The sequence below is a fragment of the Carcharhinus amblyrhynchos genome, chromosome 6 (genome assembly GCF_965287045.1).
Source record: "Carcharhinus amblyrhynchos chromosome 6, sCarAmb.v2.hapA, whole genome shotgun sequence".
Classification (NCBI taxonomy): Eukaryota; Metazoa; Chordata; class Chondrichthyes; order Carcharhiniformes; family Carcharhinidae; genus Carcharhinus; species Carcharhinus amblyrhynchos.
This window is the reverse complement of record NC_137329.1, coordinates 35,740,856-35,760,029: the sequence shown is the minus strand read 5'-3', so window position 1 is coordinate 35,760,029 and position 19,174 is coordinate 35,740,856. Positions and strand designations below refer to the sequence as shown.

Genomic DNA, 19,174 nt, shown 5'->3' with positions numbered 1-19,174 from the left:
ACGGAGTTGAGGAGGAACTTCTTCACTCAAAGGGTGGTGAATCTCTAGAATTCTCTACCCGTTGAAGTGGTGGAGGCTGCCTCGCTAAATATTTTTAAGACGCGGGTTGATGGGTTTTTGATAAGAGAGGGGATTAAGGGTTATGGGGAGAGGGCGGGAAAGTGGAACTGAGCCACGACAGATCAGCCATGATCTTATTGAATGGCGGGACAGGCTCGAAGGGCTGGATGGCCTACTGCTGCTCCTATTTCTTGTGAGATCATGAAGTACCTGCAAAGCAATAACATTCAAATTGCAGTTGTACCAGAAGCCTTATGTCCATAGTTTAACATCCAACAATTGTGTTTGCAGCAAATGAAATCAGTGAATGGTTATGTGAGGAAGAAAAAACTAACGAGTGGAAATATGCACGCTGCCCTGTATGGTTTTATCATCAAATTTTGGGATGCTACGAGCGTGCAAGCTGTCATCAGATTTAATCACAAAAAGGAAAATATTAAATTCTGTGGATGGAGCATAAGATATGATTTGTTGAGGAGGGATGATTCTGAAACTCAGTGACAAATCTGATCCAGAGGGTGTTCTTTGCAAGTGAACACAGTAAAAAGTCTGACAACACCAGGTTTTAGTCCAACCGATTTATTTGATAATAGACTCACAAGCTTTCGAGGTTTCCCTCTTCGTCAGGTAAATGGAGAGTTCTGGCCTCAGACAGAGCATACAAAGCACAGACAGTTTAGAGATTACTGATTAGAATGCGAATCCTTACACCTAACCTGCTGTTCAAGACCTGAAGTGGCTGACAATGTGAGTCTTGAACAGCAGGTTAGGTGTAAGGATTCGCATTCTAATCAGTAATCTCTAAACTGTCTGTGCTTTGTATGCTCTGTCTGAGGCCAGAACTCTCCATTTACCTGACGAAGAGGGAAACCTCGAAAGCTTGTGAGTCTATTATCAAATAAATCGGTTGGACTAAAACCTGGTGTTGTCAGACTTTTTACTGTGTTTATGCCAGTCCAACGCCGGCATTCCCACATCATGACTACTTTGCAAGTGAGCCATAGCCAAAGTGACTCAAAATGAATTTGATGAACACTTTTGCATCAGATGCTGAAGGCAACGAACTTAATAGTTTCTAAATTAAGTTTGTAGAATTAATTGATTTGATAAAACTTGTCATATTGATTTAATTTGAATTACTATTGTTTTTCACATTTCAAAATGGTGCGCTCGCGCTCTCTTTTTGGGTACTATGCCCTAAAGAGGGCATTGTGATCATGGACTTCCATATGTTGGCCCATGGTTATGTTTGGCATAGTACTGCTGTGGTTTGACAATGCCTTCAATAGCTTTTGGATGACCAAGAAACTTGACAGCTCATAGTGCCTGCCAGAGGCATATTAGAAGATTTGCAAGTTGATGATTAATCTGTTTGGTCACATTATGAATGCATCTTCTGCATCAAGACCCAGAGGGGGAACTCAAACTTGGATCTTTGGGCTCAGAGATGGGGAGGCACTGCCACTGTGCTTCAATGCCTCCCTTGTATTTCTGCTAGGGTTGCATAAATCCTTAACTCCATCTGCCACTGGATTGTATGGAAAAATCAAAGTAATTTTGTCTTGGTCACTGAATTCCCTGTGGTGGGTCCTGCTGGAAAATCCCCACCGTGGTTTTTTTTCCACCTATATCTGAGTCAACAGCTTTGAAATTGTTCTGATGTTTAAAAAATTCAAAATTTGATTACACAAGGGAAAAATTACAAGGTTTATAAGAAGTTAAAAGAGCAGAAATTAATATTTGTTGTAGTTTGCACACAGAAGCAACACAAATATTGTAAATGGTGAGAGTGGGATAACCTCTTTAAGATTATTATTTTTGACCAAATTTACTTTGGATCAAATGTATTTTCTCAAATACAGAGTTGAGAGTTACTGCATGGACTTAAAAATGACACTTAACATGGTTGTGTTTTATAAACAGATTACCAGCGACTGATGACAGTAGCAGAGAGTATCACTGCAATTCTCTTCCCCTGTCAGTGGCAGCATGTGTATGTTCCTATCCTTCCTGCATCGCTCCTTCATTTTTTAGATGCTCCTGTTCCTTACTTGATGGGTTTACATTCAAATGGGCAGGATGACCGGTCCAAATTAGAGTTACCACAGGAGGTAAGTCTCTCTCTCTCTCTCTCTCTCTCTCTCTCTGTCTCTCTCTCCCTCTCTCTTTCTCTCAATTTACTTAACTCCAAATATGTAATAAATCTAGCTGTCAAGGCAAATATTGCCTAGTTCTCTATCTTTTCCTTCCTGAAATAATTAGCTGAGTACAAGAGTGTTAGGGCTACTTTATTGAATAATTAACAAGAGGATTGATTCCCTTGTTAATTGATAATTATATTCTCTGAATTGATAATCCAGAGAATATAATTTTAGATTCTATTACAGTAGATTGAAAATTTGAATTTACTTTTTAAAAACCTTGAAATTAAACTCCACTTGGTTCACTGTATTTTTTATGTTCTTTATTGGGATGTCAGTGTTGCTGGCAAGGTCAACATTTGTTGGTCAGCCCCAATTGCACTTGAAGGTGGTGATGAACAGCCTTGATTTGATGCAGAGGCATGGACAGAGTGGAGAGTCAGAAGCTTTTTCCCAGGGTGGAAGAGTCAATTACTAGGGGGCACAGTTTAAGGTGCAAGGAGCAAGGTTTAAAGGAGATGTATGAGGCAGATTTTTCACATGTAGTGGGTGCCTGGAACTCGTTACCGGGGGAGATAGTGGAAGCAGATATGATGGTGACTTTTAAGGGGCATCTTGACAAATACATGAATAGGATGGGAATAGAGGGATACGTCCCCAGAAGGGTAGGGGGTTTTAGTTCAGTCAGGCAGCATGGTCAGTGCAGGCTTGGAGGGCATGTGCTGTAATTTCCTTTGTTCTTTACATGGTTCCAAGTGAAGTTGGTATGTGGCTTGGAGGGTATCTTGGTGTTCCCATGCACTTGCTATTCTTTTAGGTGGCAGAGGTTGCAGGTTTTGATGATTCTATAGAAACTGGCTTGACAAGTCGTTGCAGTGCATCTTTTAGGAGGTTGCCACTATGTGTCCGTGATGGAGGGAATGAATGTTGAAGGTGGTGGATGGGACACCAATTCAGCAGGCTACCTTCTCCTGGATGGTGTCAAGCTTCTTAAGTGTTGTTGGAACAGCATTCATCCAGGCAAGTGGGGAACCTGCCATCAATCTCCTGACCTGTGCCTTTTAGATTTGTGCATTGACTTTGGAGACTCAGGAGGTGAGTTTCTTGTTGCAGAATTCCCAACCTCTAATTTGATTTTTTTTTCATTATTTCATGGGATCAGAACTGAAAAGGAACAGTGATCTCTTAGAGGGCAAAGTGGAGGGTAATAAAAAGAGGGGTCGACCAGTGTGAAGTTTGATGACAGATGTCACAGATGGTCGCTGATGTGTGAGGATGGCACAAAACAGATGCATGTGGCATACCATGCCAGGAATAGTTACAAGCAACAGCAGCACTGGATGTGGGTGTTTCTGGCATGGCTGACATTTGTTCCCATACATAACTGTCCTTCCGAAGATTGTGGTGAGGCATCGCCTTGAACCACTGCTATCCCTGTGGTGTAGGTATGTTCACAGTACTGTTAAGAGGAGCTCCAGGATTTTGACCCAATAACAGTTAAGGCATGATATTGTTCTAAGGCAGGATGAAGTGTCGCTTGGAGAGGAATTGGCAGGTGTTCCCAAGCATCTGTTGCCCTTGTCCTTGCATGTGGTAGAGATCATTAGTTTAGATGGTCCTGTTAAAGGAATCTTTGTTGAGTTGCTGCAGTGCTTGTCTTTATACATTGCTACCATTGTGCGTTTGTGATGGAGGGAGTGAATTTTAAGCTAGTTGATAGAATGCTGATCATGTGGAGTATGTTGTCTTGAGTGATATCAAGCTTCTTGAATGTTGTTGGAACCACATTCATTAAGGTAGTGGAGAGTCTTTATCACACACCTGACTTGTGTCTTGTAGATGATGGGCAAGCTTTTGGGAGCCAGGAGGTGAATTACTCATCTCAATTCCCAGCCTGTGACCCGTTCTTGCAGCCACAATAGGTACATGGCTGCTCCAGTTCAGTTTCTGAACAATGGTAACTCCAGCATGATGGTGTGGGGGAATTTGGCGATGGTAATGCCATTAAACATCAAGGAGAGATGATTAGAATTCATTCTTGTTAGAATTCTTTCTTGTTATTGCCTGGCATTTGTATGGTGTGAATGTTACTTTGCATTTGCCAGCCCAAGCTTGAACATTGTCCAGTCTTGCTGCATTTGGACATGGACTGCTTCAAATGAAATTTGAACACTGCACAGTCACCAGTAAATATCTCCAATTCTAACTTTGATGTAGGCAAAGTTATTGAAGCAGCTGTAGATGTTTGGACCTCGTCCACTACTCCGAGAAACTCCTCAGACCGAGGGTATCACTGCAGATGATTGATCTCTAAAAACCACAACCATGTTCCATTGTGTCAGGTATTATCCTAACCAACAGAGCGTTTTCCTACTGATTCCCATTAGCTGCAGTCTTGCAAGGCTCTTTTTTTGCCACATTCAGTCAGATGTTCCCTTGATGTCAAAGCCAGTTACTCCCAACTCCCATGTTGAATTCAGCTTGTTTGTCCATGTTTGGGTCCAAGCTGTAATGAAGTCTGGAGCCAAGTGGCCCTGACTGAAGCAAACTCAAAATTATTCAGCAGGTTATTGATAGCACTTGCCAATGACACCTTCTATCACTTGGCTGATTATTGAGAGTAGACTGATGGGGAAGTAATTAGCTGGATTTGATTTGTCCTACTTTTTGTGGATAGACCAACTCTAGGCAGTTTCCACTTTGTCAGGTAAATGGCTGTATTGGAGGAGCTTGGCTAAGGATGCAGCTAGGTCTGAAACACAAATCTCCAGTATTACTGCTGGAATGTTGTCAGGGCCCATAGCCTTTGCTATATACAGTGCCTTTAGCCTATTCTTGATATCACATTGGAATGAATTGAATTGGCTGAAGAGTGGCATCTGTGACCCTCAGGAGGAGGCCGAGATGGATCATCCACTTTAAGACTTCTGGCTGAAGATGATTGCAAATACCTTTTGTCTTTTACACTGTTCTGGCTCTCCCACAATTAAGGATGGGGATATTTTACTGGAAGCCTCCTCCAGTTGTTTAATTGTTCACCACTATTCATGACTGCATATGTCAAGTCTACAAAGCTTTGATCTGATACGTTAGTTGTTGGATTACTTTGCTTGATCTAGCACAGTAAGAAGTCTCACAACATCTGATTAAAGTCCGACAGGTTCATTTGGTTCATTCAGCTTTCAGAATGCTGCTCCATCAGGTAAATGGGCTACCTCACTCCAATGCTCCATCGCCACATCGTGGTCTAGCATATGCTACTTCTGCTGTTTAGCATGCAAAAAGTCCTGTGTTGTCTCTTAATAGTTTGTATCTCATTTTGGGTATGCTGGTGGTACACCAGGCATTCTGTCCTGCATTGAACCAGAGTTGCTTACCTGATTTGATGGTAATGGTAGAGTGAGTGATGTTTTGAACCATGAGGTTGCATACAGATTGTGGTTCGATACATTTTCTGCTACCAATATCCCTTAACACCTCAAGAATGCCCAGTTTTCAGCTGTTGGATTAGTTTTGAATCTATGCCATACAGCATAATGGTGATATCAAACAGCATGATGGATGTTTTCCTCAATGTGAAAATGGGACTCTGTTTCCACAAAGACTGCAGTACTTATTCCTACCAATAATGTCATGGACAGATATGCTTGCAACAAGTAGATTGATGTGTGCATATTCAAGTAAGTTTGTCCCTCTTGTTGGTTCCTTCACCACTTGCTGCACGTCCAGAATGATGGATGTGTCCTTTCAGACTCAGCCAGTTTAGTCAGGAGTGATGCTACTAAGCTACTCTTGGTAATGAGTATTGAAGTTCACACCCAGAGTGCATCCTACACCTTCCCTACTCAGTACTTTTTCCAAGAGGTGTTTGATTTAGAGGAATACTGATTCATTGGCTGAAGGAGGATGGTATCATAGAATGCCTAGAGTGCATCATCATCATCATTAGTCACAGGGAGTAACCAGAAGACTGGAAGGTAGCAAATGTTGTTGTGTCCTTATTTAAGAAGGGCTGCAAAATAAACTGGGAATTATAGACCTGTAAGCTTACCATCTGTGGTGGGTAAGTCACTAGAGGATCAAGGTATAGGATATACAGGCATTTGGAAAGATAGGATTTGATTAAGAGAAGCGAACATGGCTTTGTGCATGGGAGATCATGCCTTGCAAATTTGTTAAAGGTCTTTGAAGTGACCAAGAAAGTTGATGAGGGCAGAGCAATAAATGCAGTTTATATTGACTTCAGTAAGGCCTTTGATAAAGTTCCACATGACAGGCTGCTCTGGAAGGTTAGATCACATGAAATCCAGGGAGAGCTGTCAAATTGGATATACAATTGGCTTGATGGTAGGAAGCAGAGGGTAATGGTGGAAGGATGCTTGAGGTTTGTGACTAGTGGTGGGCCCATTGTTGTTTGCTATCTATATTAACAATTTGGATGAGAATGTACAAGGCATGATCAGTAAGTTTGCAGATGACACTAAAATAAGTGGTTTGTAGACAGTGAGGAAGGTTGTCAAAAATTGCAACAAGGTCTTGATCAGCTGGGGAAATGGGCCAAGAAATGGCAAATGGAGTTCAGTACAAATAGTTGTGAGGTGTTGCATTTTGGAAAGTCAAATCAAAATTGGATCTTCATGGTGAATGGTAGGACCTTGGAGAGTATTGTGGAACAGAGGGACTTTAGAGTTCAGGTGCACTATTCTCTAAAAATGGAATCACAGGTAGATAGGACAGTGAAGAAGGCTTTTAGCATGCTGGCCTTCATCAGTCAGAGCATTGAGTATAGAAGTTGGGAAGTTATGTTTCATTCTAGAGCTAGTTGGTGAGGCTGCAACTGGAGTATTGTGTTCAGTTTTGGCTGCCTTGCTATAGGAAAGAAGTTGTTAAACTAGAGAGAACTTTACCAGGGTGTTGCCAGGACTCAAAGGACTGAGTTACAGGGAGAGATTGGACAGGCTAAGACTTTTTCTTTTGGAGTGTAGGATACTGGGGGATGATCTTAAACATGTGTAAGATCGTGAGAGGCATGGATAGGGTGAATGCTCAGTCTTTTTCCCAAGGTTGGGGAATCAAGAACTAGAGGGCATAGGTTTAACTTAACAGGGGCAAGAATGGGAACCCGAGGAGCAACTTTTTTTTACACAAGGTGATACATATGTGGCAGGGACATTGACAGTATTTAAAAGGCATTTGGACAGATATACAGATAGGAAAGGTTTAGTGATATGGGCCAAATGCAAGCAAATAGGGTTAGCCTAGATGGGTATTTTGGTCGGCATGAATCAGTTTGGGCCAAAGGGCCTGTCTCCGTGCTGTAGATTCTGATTCTATGCAGAAGGAGGCTATTCCGACTGCACCAACTCTCTGACTGAGCATCTGCCCAGGCCCAACCCCTGTTCTATCCCAATAGGTGGTAATCAGCAGCAGATATCCTTGCAGACGTTCGTTTGGCCTGAGGCCATAAAATTTGGTGGGGTCTGGAATCGCAGGGCATTTCCCCCCCCCCCCCCCCCCCCCCGGTCACCACCTCTGGTGTGCCTGTTCGGCTCAGGAGCCAGGAAATATCTAGACATGGTGATGGAAGTGTGCAGGATATTGTAACATTTGATTTGGTGATTTTTGTGTGGGGTGGCATGGGGACACAGTGGTTAGCACTGCTGCCTCATAACGCCAGGAACCTGGGTTCGATTCCAGCCTTGGATCACTGTCAGTGTGGAGTTTGCACATTCTTCCCATGCTTACATGGGTTCCCTCCCACAGTCCAAAGATGTGCAGTTAAATTGGTTTGGCTATGCTAAATTGCCCCTTGGTCTTAGGAGGATTAGCAGGATAAATATCTGTTGTTAGGGCTTGGGTGGGATAGTTGTTGGTGTAGGATTGATGGGCCAAGTGGTCTCCTCCTGCACTGTAGGGATTCTATGATAACTCTCCCAATTTTGGCATGCCCCATGTGTTTGTCAGGAAGATTTTGCAGAGTTGACTGGGTGAATGTGCTGTTGTTGTTTCCAGTGGCTAAGGAGGAATGGAGGAGTCAGCTATTTAGTCTCTTGATCCTGTTCTGCTGTTCAGTGAGATCATTGATGGTCCATCTGATTTTGATCTTTTTGACTTTTCTATAGTGATCTTTCATACAACAAAGTGAGAGGATTTTTGTACTTGCAGGACACACCATGAAAATACATCAAATTCCTTTCCTTGAAGGGCACAAATATCATTAGTGAACCACAGCTCTTTATGACAAACAACAAGTTTAACTTTACTTTTCATTATCTGCCATGGTGGGGTTTGAACTCATTTTCCCACAGCATTTATTTGTGGCTCTGAATTCCTAGTCCAGTAACATTACCACTGCCACCATCCTGTCATGTGCATTAAAGGACAGGAAACCTATTAAAATACCTAATTCTTAATTGTTTTCTGAAGTGGCCCAGCAAGTCACTCAGTTTTATCGAACTGTTACAAAGGATGGATTGTAGTAGTTCAAGAAAAGACCTGCCAACTATCGTCTTGTAACAACTAGGGATGGACAATAAATACTGGCCACGACAATGATATTCACATCTCAAGAATCGATACACAAAGGAGAAAAAAAAAAGTTGGTTATTTTCCAATTTTTTTACTCTGCAATTCTACCCACTCTCAGTTGACTGAACTAAGGTGTGGCTGTAATGTGATGTTTCAAGTTAATCATTCACTGGACGTGGATATGCTGGTAAGGACAGTGTTTATTGCCCATCATGAATTCCCCCTCAGGTGGTAAATAGCATCCGTGTAGTACTGCAATTCATGAGACAAATAGTCTTATAGGTTAGGTAGATTTCCAAGATTTTGTCCAGTGACCATAAAGCAGCAACAATACATTACCAACTCGATAGTATGTGACTTGGAGGGTAACTTGGAAGTGTTTGATTTGCCTGCTGTCCTTGTCCTTCTTGGTGGCGGACGTTGAGAGTTTTGGAGGTGCTGCTACAGAAATCTTTGCATGTTGCTGCAGTGTATCATTGTGGATAGTACCCACTGCAGCCAAGGTTTTACAAACTGGATGAGTTCGAACTGAAAGGTCTAAAATATTGTCAATAACAGTAGGAACAATTGGACGTGTAGCAAGGACAAAGATTTTTAAAAGTATATTGCACAAATCAAAAACATTTATTTTCCAGAATGATTTTGTATATCTGTGTTTCATAAATGAAATCTTTCATCTGCACACATTTTCTGTTTATTCAACTTGTTGTCATGTTTTAGCCATGTATTTTAGGAATGGAGGAGTCAGCTGTTTAGCCTCTTGATCCTGTTCTGCTGTTCAGTGAGATCATTGCTGATTTGTGGTCTAACTCCAAATGCCTGCCTTATCCCAATATCCCTCAATTTTCAACAATAGATTTTTAACCATCTAAAATTAATAATTGATCCAGCATCAATTGCCATTTGTGGAAGAAAGTTCCAAACTTCTAGCATCCTTTGCATGAAGAAATGTTCCCTAATTTTACTCCTGAAAGGTTGGGCTTTTGACTGTGCCTGTAGGCTATACTCCTTACATGTGGAAATAGTTTCCATTAATCCTCTCTGTATCTATTCCCTTTAATATATTGCATGCTTCGATCAGATCACCCATTATTCTTCTGGATTCCAGGAAATATAGCCCTAATTTGTTCCGTCTCTTCTTATAGCTTAGCCCTTGGAGTCTAGGTATCAATATAGTAAATTTATCAATATTGTAATCGTCCAATCAATGTATTTTTCCTAAGATGTGTTTCTCAGGTTTTTTGTAATACTTAAGGTGTCATCTAACCAAAGCTTTGTGTAGCTCAAGCGTGACTTCTTCACATACAGTCACCTCTTTGGTAATGAATGGCTGAGGACCCAACAAGGATCCTTTGTAAGACATCACCATAAGGAGCATCCAGCAGGGTGTCTTGAAACAGTATGTAGATAGTCCAACTAGGAAAGGTACACTGGACCTGGTACCAGGGAATGAGCCTGGCCAGGTGGTCGATGTTTCAGTAGGGGAGCAGTTCGGGAACAGCGATCACAATTCAGTAAGCTTTAAGGTACTGATGGATAAAGATGTGTCCTCAAGTTAAGGTGCTAAATTGGGGGAAGGCTAATTACAACAATATTAGGCAGGAATTGAAGCATGTAGATTGGGGGCAAGTATTTGAGGGCAAATCAACATCTGGCATGTGATAGAGATTCAGGATTGGCACATTCCTGTAAGGGTGAAGGATAAATATGGCAAGTTTTGGGAACCTTGGATAATGAGAGCTATTGTGAGCCTAGTCAAAGAGGAAAAGAAAGCACTTGTCAAAGTGAGGAGGCTGGGAACACACAAAGCAAGTGTGGAATAAAAGGAAAGTAGAAAGAAACTTACGCAAGGAGTAAGGAAGGCTAAAAGGGGTCATGAAAAAGCATTGGCCAGCAGGATTAAGGAAAATTCCATGGCTTTTTAATATATATATGGGAAAGGGTTGGCCCACTCAAGGACAAGGGACGGAATCTTTGCGTGGAGCCAGAGGAAATGGGTGAGGTATTAAATGAGTACTTTGCATCAGTATCCTTCAAAGAGAAGGACTTGGTGGATGATGAGTTTGGGAAAGGATGTGTAGATAGTTTGAGTCATGTTGAGATCAAGAAGGAGGAGGTATTGGGGTTCTTGAGAAACATTTAATGTAGGCAAACCCCCGGGCCTGATGGGATATACCTCAGAATGCTGAAAGAGGCAAGAGAGGAAATTGCTGGGGCCTTGTGAGAAATCTTTGTATCCTCACTGGCTACAGGAGAGGTCCCAGAGGATTGGAGAATAGCCAGTGTTGTTTCTTTGTTTAAGAAGGGCAGCAAGAATAATCCATGTAATTACAGGCTGGTGACCCTTCCATTAGTGGTAGGGAAATTATTGGAGAGGATTCTTCAAGACAGGATTTATTCCACTGTTGTAGGTAAAATAATACCTCGAAGACTGTTAGTGAGTCAAAATACATTGGTTTTTATTCCAAAGCTTTGGGGAGAAACTGGCTCTGTTTTTAAGGCTTACCAGACTTCTCATAGAACACGAACACAAGTGGGTATTTATACATTGAGCTCCAGCAGGAATCACGATTCAAAGTTCCAATTCCTGCCAGACCTCCAGTTCTTCCTTCCTGGGTCGTGATGCAGCCCTAGAGTTAATCACGAATTACAATCCTGCAGTCAGGACACAGGAATCCCTTCTGCAGTGGTACCAGCATCCCTGTCTTTGAAGTTACTTGTGTAATCGCGGCTGTCCCAGCAGGACACTTCCTGTTAAAAGCCAGTATCGTGATCTGCCGTCAGCAGCTGTTAAAAGCCGGTATCGTAAACTACCATCTGTGTAACAATGTCCCACTAAGACAAATAGGTAAGATTTACAAAGTCTACAAAATAACAGCCACATTAAACTATCTAACTTTATACAAATGAGTGTTAAAGCATGTAAGACATGAACAAATAATTTATATTAATGCCAGGAACAGTATAAGCAACATAAGTTTGAGACGATCAGCCATGAGGAAGGGTTATGTTTGTGACACATTCTAGGTACAAAATCCATTGACCCTTTCCCTTCAGGTACAAAATGCATTCAGCTTTTCCCTACTTCACCACTTTTAAATAAGTGGACGTATTAGTGAGAAGCAACATGGTTTTGTGAAGGGGAGGTCGTATCTTACTAACTTGATCGAGTTTTTCGAGGAAGTGTTGAAGATGATTGAGGGTGGGCAGTGGATGTTGTCTACATGGACTTCAGTAAGGCCTTTGACGAGGTCCCTTATGGCAGACTGGTGCAGAAGGTGAAGTTGCATGGGATCAGAGATGAGCTGGCAAGCTACATACAGAACTCCCTCGACCAGAGAAGATAGAGGGTAACGGTGGAAGGGTGTGCTTCTGAATGGAGGGCTGTGACGAGTGGTGTTCCTCATGGATCAGTGCTGGGAACTTTGCTGTTTGTAGTTATACAAATGATTTGGAGGAAAATGTAACTGGTTTGATTAGTAAGTTTGCGGATGACACAAAAGTTGCTGGATTTGAGGATAGCGATAAAGACCATCAGAGGATACAGCAGGATATAGATTGGTTGAAGACTTGGGCAGAGAGATGGCAGGTGGAGTTTAATCTGGATAAATGTGAGGTAATGCATTTTGGAAGGCCTAATATTGATAGGAAATATGTAGTAAATGGCAGAATCCTTGAGAGTATTGATGGGCAAAGGGTTCGGGATGTACAAGTACACAGGACATTGAAAGTGACAATGCACGTAGAGAAGGTAGTCAAGAAGGCATACGGCATGCTTGCCTTTATCAGCCGTGGCACTGAGTTTAAAAATTGGCAAGTCATGTTGCAGCTTTATAGAACCTTAGTTAGGCTGCATTTGAAATATAGTGTTCAATTCTGGTTGCCACACTACCTGAAGGATTTGGAGACTTTGGAGAGGGTACAGAAAAGATTTATCAGGATGTTGCCTGGTATGGAGGGCATTAGCTATGGAGAGAGGTTGGAGAAACTTGTTTTGTTCTCACTGGAAGATGGAGGTTGAGGGGTGACCTGATAGAAGCCTACAAGATTATGGGAGGCATGGACAGAGTGGATAGTCAGAAGCTTTTTCCCAAGATGGAAGAGTCAATTACTAGGGGGGGGCACAGGTTTAAGGTGTGAGGGACAAGGTTTAGAGGAGATGTTCAAGGCAGATTTTTCACAGAGTAGTGGATGCCTGGAACCTATTGCCAGGGAGGTAGTGGAAATGGATACAGTAGTGACTTTTAAGGGGCGTCTTGACAAATACATGAATAGGATGGGAATAGAGGGATATGGTACCCGGAAGGCTAGGGGATTTTAATTCAGTTGAGCAGCGTGGTCAGTGCAGGCTTGGAGGACCGAGGGGCCAGTTCCTGTGCTGTAGTTTTCTTCTTTGTTTATTCACATCCTGCCAATTTAGAGAATCTGTCCACTGTCCCTACCTTTTCTCTTCCATGTAGCCATTTTCCTAGCTGGATCAATGCCTTAAATACCATGAGCATCAATTTTAGGCTCATAAAAGGGACTTTATCAAGTGTCTTCTGGAATAATATCCATAGACATTTCCTGCTCTTTAAAATACTTTACTCAGATTCTTCAGGCATGATCTACCTACTATAAATTTCATATCCTCACTTAACTGCTCCAAAATGCATTTAATCCCTTTATCGTCTCCACAATACTGCTCAATGCCATTTCTATCCAGTTCCATTTGTTCTACCTTGCATTTCATCGTACGGTGTATTTTCTGCTTTGTAAATTTGAGGTGTAAGCTACAGGAGAGAGATACATAGATGAAGAAATAATATTTTGAGAGCATTAGAAAGCATTGAGCATACCATCCATTATGTTTGATGCAACCACTGTACTGTGGCAGGGATTCAGGACAAATCTGGCTGCGCAGGGCTGAGCATCTTTTAGGTGCTGGGGACTATCAGCAGCAGAGTTGTGATGGCTGTGGTCTGTGTAGCCTCATGGCCTGGCATGCCCCTCATTGTACCACTGTTGTTAAGTCAGTCAATCAGTCAGGACATTAATATCATTAGTGAACCAGAGATTTTTATGATGAGCAGTAGTTTTAGCTTTAATTCCCACCAGCTACTGTGAATAGTAAAACTGTTCCCACTTGAGAGCGTTAAGAATGAGAGGGTACATATTCAAAATAATTGATAAAAGAAGTAAGTGATGTGAGGAAAGTTTTTTTTTCACCTAGAGAGTGATTGAAGCCTGGAGCTAACTTTGAGAGTGGTGGAGGCAGGTTCAATGGAGAAATTGGATTGCAATCTGAAAAGAGAGTATATGCAAGATTATGGGGCTAAGGCAGGGGAATGGGAGTAGGTAGAATGGTCTTTCAGAGAGCCAGTACAGATTTGTTGGCCTGAATGATGACCTTGTGCACTGCAAATATTCTGAGATGAGGTTCGAATTCATGTTCCTACAGCATTATTTGGGGCCTCTGGACAACTAATGTACCAGTGTCCTCCCATATGTGTTATGGGGATGGAAACTCGCTAGAGTACTTAGTATGACTCCAGTTTCACTCTCTGTAAATCAGTGATCCTGATATCTCGTTCATGGCATAACCCCTATGGCTTACTATGAGCTGTGCCAATGGTGGTAAATCTTTAATGTATTAAACACTTGACTTTCTATCCATTTTCTGCAACTTTTCCCATTATAAATTTAGTTGGCCCCCGTTTAATGGAAATTGCCAATGTAAACCTTTAGTACTATCGTTACAAACCCCCAGTGATAGGAATGCATTGTGACAGTCAGACAAATTTAGACAGGAAGTTTCTATTGCAAGTGTGAATGTGTTCAGGGGGTGGAATTTTACTGGGCAAGTTCAGATGCATCCAGGCAGTTAAATCATAAGAACATAAGAAATAGGAGCAGGAGTAGGCCATCTAGCCCTTCGAGCCTGCCCCGCCATTCAATAAGATCATGGCTGATCTGAAGTGGATCAGTTCCACTTTCCCGCTTTCTCCCCATAACCCTTAATTCCCTTGTCTGTCAAAAACCTAACTACCTGTGACTTAAATATATTTAGCGAGATAGCCTCCACCACTTCAACGGGCAGAGAATTCCAGAGATTCACCACCCCCTGAGTGAAGAAGTTCCTCCTCAACTCCATTCTAAACTGCTCCCACCCCTTATCTTGAGGCTGTGCCTGCTAGTCCTGCTGTCCTTTCTAAGCGGGAAGAATCTCTCCCTACCTCTATTCTTTCATTATCTTGTACATCTCTATAAGATCCCCCCTCATTCTTCTAAACTCCAACAAGTACAGACCGAGTCTATTTAGTCTCTCTTCATAGTCCAACCCCCTCATCTCCGGTATCAGCCTAGTGAACCTCCTCTACGCTCCCTCCAAGGCCAAAATATCCTTGCGCAAGTGCGGCAACCAAAACTGCACACAGTACTCCAGCTGTGGCCCCACCGGTGCCTTGTACAGTTGCAGCAAGACATCCCTGCTTTTATATTCTATCCCCCTCGCTATAAAGGCCAGCATTCCATTTGCCTTCTTGATTACCTGCTGCACCCGCAGACTGGGTTTTTGCGACTCATGCACAAGGACCCCCAGGTCCTTCTGCACCGTCGCATGCTGCAGCTTTTCGCCCTTTAAATAGTAATCCCTCCTACTATTATTTCTGCCAAAGTGGATAACCTCACGCTTGCTAACATTGTACTTCATCTGCCAGGTCCTCGCCCACTTGCTCCCTTAAAGTGAAGTTTTGATGAGAATACAACATCATTACGCCACTTGAGTTTCAACCAGTTGGATTCAAAGGTCAGTGTGGATATGTGCCAGAATATTACAAGTCAGATGCCTGCAAGTGGGGCACCACGTTTATTATTCCTTGTTTGCAAAGCCTGCTAATTATATCAACTGTTCCAGGGATGAGGCTAGTCAAACCCTTTGGGTGTTGGCCTCCTGAGTGGAATTTCATAGTTCAGTTTCTAATAAAATTATAGGATTTTGATCAAATACTAGAAAAATGTTTGGAGTCAAGATGCCCGGAAATCTTCAGGAATCAACGTAGATTGTAAGGACTTGCGGTATCTCAATGTCTTGTGTGTTTGGGACCACCACAAGGTCATCATGTGTGTCTGTACCAGGTATACAAGGCAGTTTCATGACTCATTTATTATTCAAAAAATCTAATCTACTGCAGGTCTTCTTTCCAGTGCACAGTCTCTGAGCTGGTGGCTAGGAGCCAAGAGCTACCCACTGAAGGCCTGGCAGCTGACTCTTGTGAGGATCCTTTTCGTTGAAGCAGAGGAGCTATACAACAGAATCAATATCATCACCAATACAACAATTGAGTAAGCTGTTGGGTTGCTCAAGATGCAGTTCAGGTGTCGGGACAGATCTGGAAGTTATCTTCAATATGCCCAAGCAAGGGTTTCTAGGAGTGTTTTGGTTTGTTGTGCCCTTCACAATATGGCACTGAAGAAAGGAGTGGCACTGCAGCAAGAAGAAGGCAGCAACCTCTGAGAAGGAGGGGTTTAGGAGAGTCTCTTGATGTGCCAATGTGTCTGCAATGCCAATGGGCCCTGTAGTTGCACACCTAACTACCGGAGAAAACTACTAGATTCATCCAGGCATGTTTACTTAATGTATATGCAGTCATCAGAAAGCTTGTGACCCTTGTTCACTGGCTGATTGTTGGAGTGAGATGTGTTCATGGAGCATCACATTTGCTCTTCATCAAGGCTGATTATGACATTCATCGAAAGACTAGTGTCCAGCGTGAATGGGGAATGCAACAAACTAGAAGCCACGAAAATGAAGAGTTCACATAAAGCCATGCATTCTTGAGCGAAACTCATTCATGAATTAACATTATTATAAACATCCTTGTCTTCAGTTTCTGCTTTCCATTACTTATTCCTAGTACTACCTCTCTAGCTTCAGATGAATTTGAGGTAAACTTGAGATACCTGTGGTGGATGTTCTCTGGACTATGGAGTCTAGAAGGGCCTTGCCACAGACTGCTCCACCTTCACTTTCACAGGGGCAAGCTCAGTCATGGGAGCAGAGGTAACTCGTGTGGCTTTCTCTGAACAAGAATAGAGAAATGGGGTGCTGTGAGAGTAGATATCACTGTGTGCCCTTTCCTGTATCTTCCCTCTCAGGGCCCAACTGCATGCCAGTGAGAGAGTAGTTAGCTGCATGTCCTCTATAAAAGTGGCCTGCTGCATTTGATTTCCTATGTGATTGTCATCAGTGCTTGTGCCTGAGAGATCCTGGTGCTTGGGATGCACTCCTCCATGCTCTCTCCAAGGGTGTGTATTGCTATTGGAAATGTTGACAGCAATATTTTATTTTACACATTTCCCTTTGTTTCATATGTTTCATGGATGACCGCTGAGGCTAAGCATCTAGGTTCAGCTCAACAGAACTTGGACTGTGTTGCACTCTTTGGGGACTCTACATGTTGACCCTTTCTGCAGCATGTACTTCTGCTCACTTATGTTGTGCTGGTCACAATGTTTCATCTGTCTGTAATGTAGCACCCACTGAGGTGTGTGTACCTGTGCTGAGGGGTGGTATATAAGAATCCTTTGATGTATCTTCAAATTGTTTCTTGGCCTGATGTCTCCTCATCTCCATCAAAACACGTGAGGGACCTATGGGAAATGAAAAATGTGAGTTAGTGCTTAGAATGTAAAGGGATAGACATTTACCATATGTCAATCTTGACACGTCATTTATTGGTGATACCAAGTCAATATGACAAAGTTAAGTGTCATATGGCAGTGCATTATAATGCTGTCGTCTGGCATCTGGACCAATGTCATAATTCCATTGCTGAGCCCAGAACTTGTGCAAACTTTCTGATTTCTAGGGTGTCCTCCATTGTGGTCAGGGTCGCACTAGCTGCAGTTCTAATCCATGGTTCTCTTTCTGGTGTTGTGGGTGCTTTTCTGCAATGAGAGAAGGCAGAGAGTTATGAGTATTGTGAGTGGAGTAAAAACATTTAAGCAGGCCAACCATGAGAAGTAGGTACACAAGGGCAATATGAGTGTGTGCTTTCCAAAGAGATGGAAACTGAGAATTACCTTGGACAGAAAGGAATTTGTGTAACAGCAAGGTGCACTGGTTAGAGGAGTACTAAGGAAGTCATAGTGATGATTTCCAGCTAAGAGTGGCATGACGCTCAGCCTTGCGGACCTAATAGAATCATTGAACCTTTTCTGGCTCTGAATTCGCGTGCTAGTCACCATACCTACTGCTCACAGCCTTTGCTATTTTAGCCACACCTTCATTAAACTGGCTGGCCTTCTCTAATTATCAGCTAAGAAGATTTCTTGTCTAACCCATTCTTCATTCATCATTACCTCCAACAGAATTCAGGAACTGAGGAAGGTGGGTGGGGCAGGTTTCCGAGGTTTTGCTTTCATTGTCCAGGCATTTGGCTTCAAAGGAAGATTTCCTGCAGCCATTCAGACCCCTACTGGGGTCCCTTTGAATAAAGAACCTTCATCGACAGATCCGATGTGTGATTCTACCTTCTTTCAGAAGGCTTTCGGAAACCCAGAAGCAGGATGTTAGTGTTTGCAAGGGCTATTTGTTTAAAATTCCACCTGGGATTTTAGAGTGGTAATTTTAAAGTAGGCATAATGTTTCCCTTTAAAATGATTTACAAATCCTGAACCAAAGACTTGCCAGTTGTCTAACCTAACATCATCTGAAGGCTTATATTTCTTAACTTCCCATACATAATGCCACAGCAGATTGCCTACTTTTAAGTAAAACCTCAGAAATCATCTTAAGCGATAGACCTGCAGTTTCAGTGGGATCATTTAAATATGCCACACTGCCATTGGACTTGGGGCACATGGGTAAAACCGGGTCAATGACCCACTCCTGCTCCAATGTTCCTACTTTAATTAATTATTGTTAAGATTTAGAGCAGCTTACACATGTCGATACTGGAAAGGAGAGAATTAGTGATTGAAGACTGGAAGATCTTGTAATGTAAATCTACAGAGCTGAATAATGTGCACATGTTCAGTTTGAAAAAAATCAATTTTCATCTCTGCCAAGCTTATTTAAAATATAACTTCAATTGAACATTTTATTATTGAAAGTGACCATGCTATTTGAACACTGGTTATCATTTGTTTCAATAATAATTTACCATTAAGAGGTTTTGTATATGCTATAATCTGATTCATTCCTTTAATTTCTTTTGGCTTACTCTCTAAATTTGATTGTTACATATGCCAAGACAGCTTTACAGCTGTATGTGAGGAATAGGATACAGCTGTGCACTGTATTTATATCACCTTGGTGCTGTTACTGTAAGAAACTGGATAAAGGTAATTACAGTTTAAGAAGGCAGCACACCACCACCACCTTAAGGGCAATTTAGGGGTGGGCAATAAATGCAATGACACCTATGTCTCATGAATGAATGAATGAATAAATAATCCTATAT

At 42.2% G+C, this 19,174-nt stretch overlaps 1 protein-coding gene across 5 annotated transcripts in view; it reads left to right on the top strand.

Moving 5' to 3' along the window:
• Positions 1-19,174, top strand: part of dennd5a (DENN/MADD domain containing 5A) — a 305,895-nt gene that overhangs the window by 125,793 nt on the left and 160,928 nt on the right. For all 5 annotated transcript variants that reach the window (XR_013886802.1, XM_080190209.1, XM_080190208.1 and 2 more), the window contains one exon: positions 1,984-2,171. Coding sequence is in view for 4 of the 5 variants with exons in the window: in XM_080190209.1 (XP_080046335.1) it covers positions 1,984-2,171 (188 nt within the window). In the remaining variant the exon portion in view is untranslated. The remainder of the gene's footprint in view (positions 1-1,983; positions 2,172-19,174) is intronic.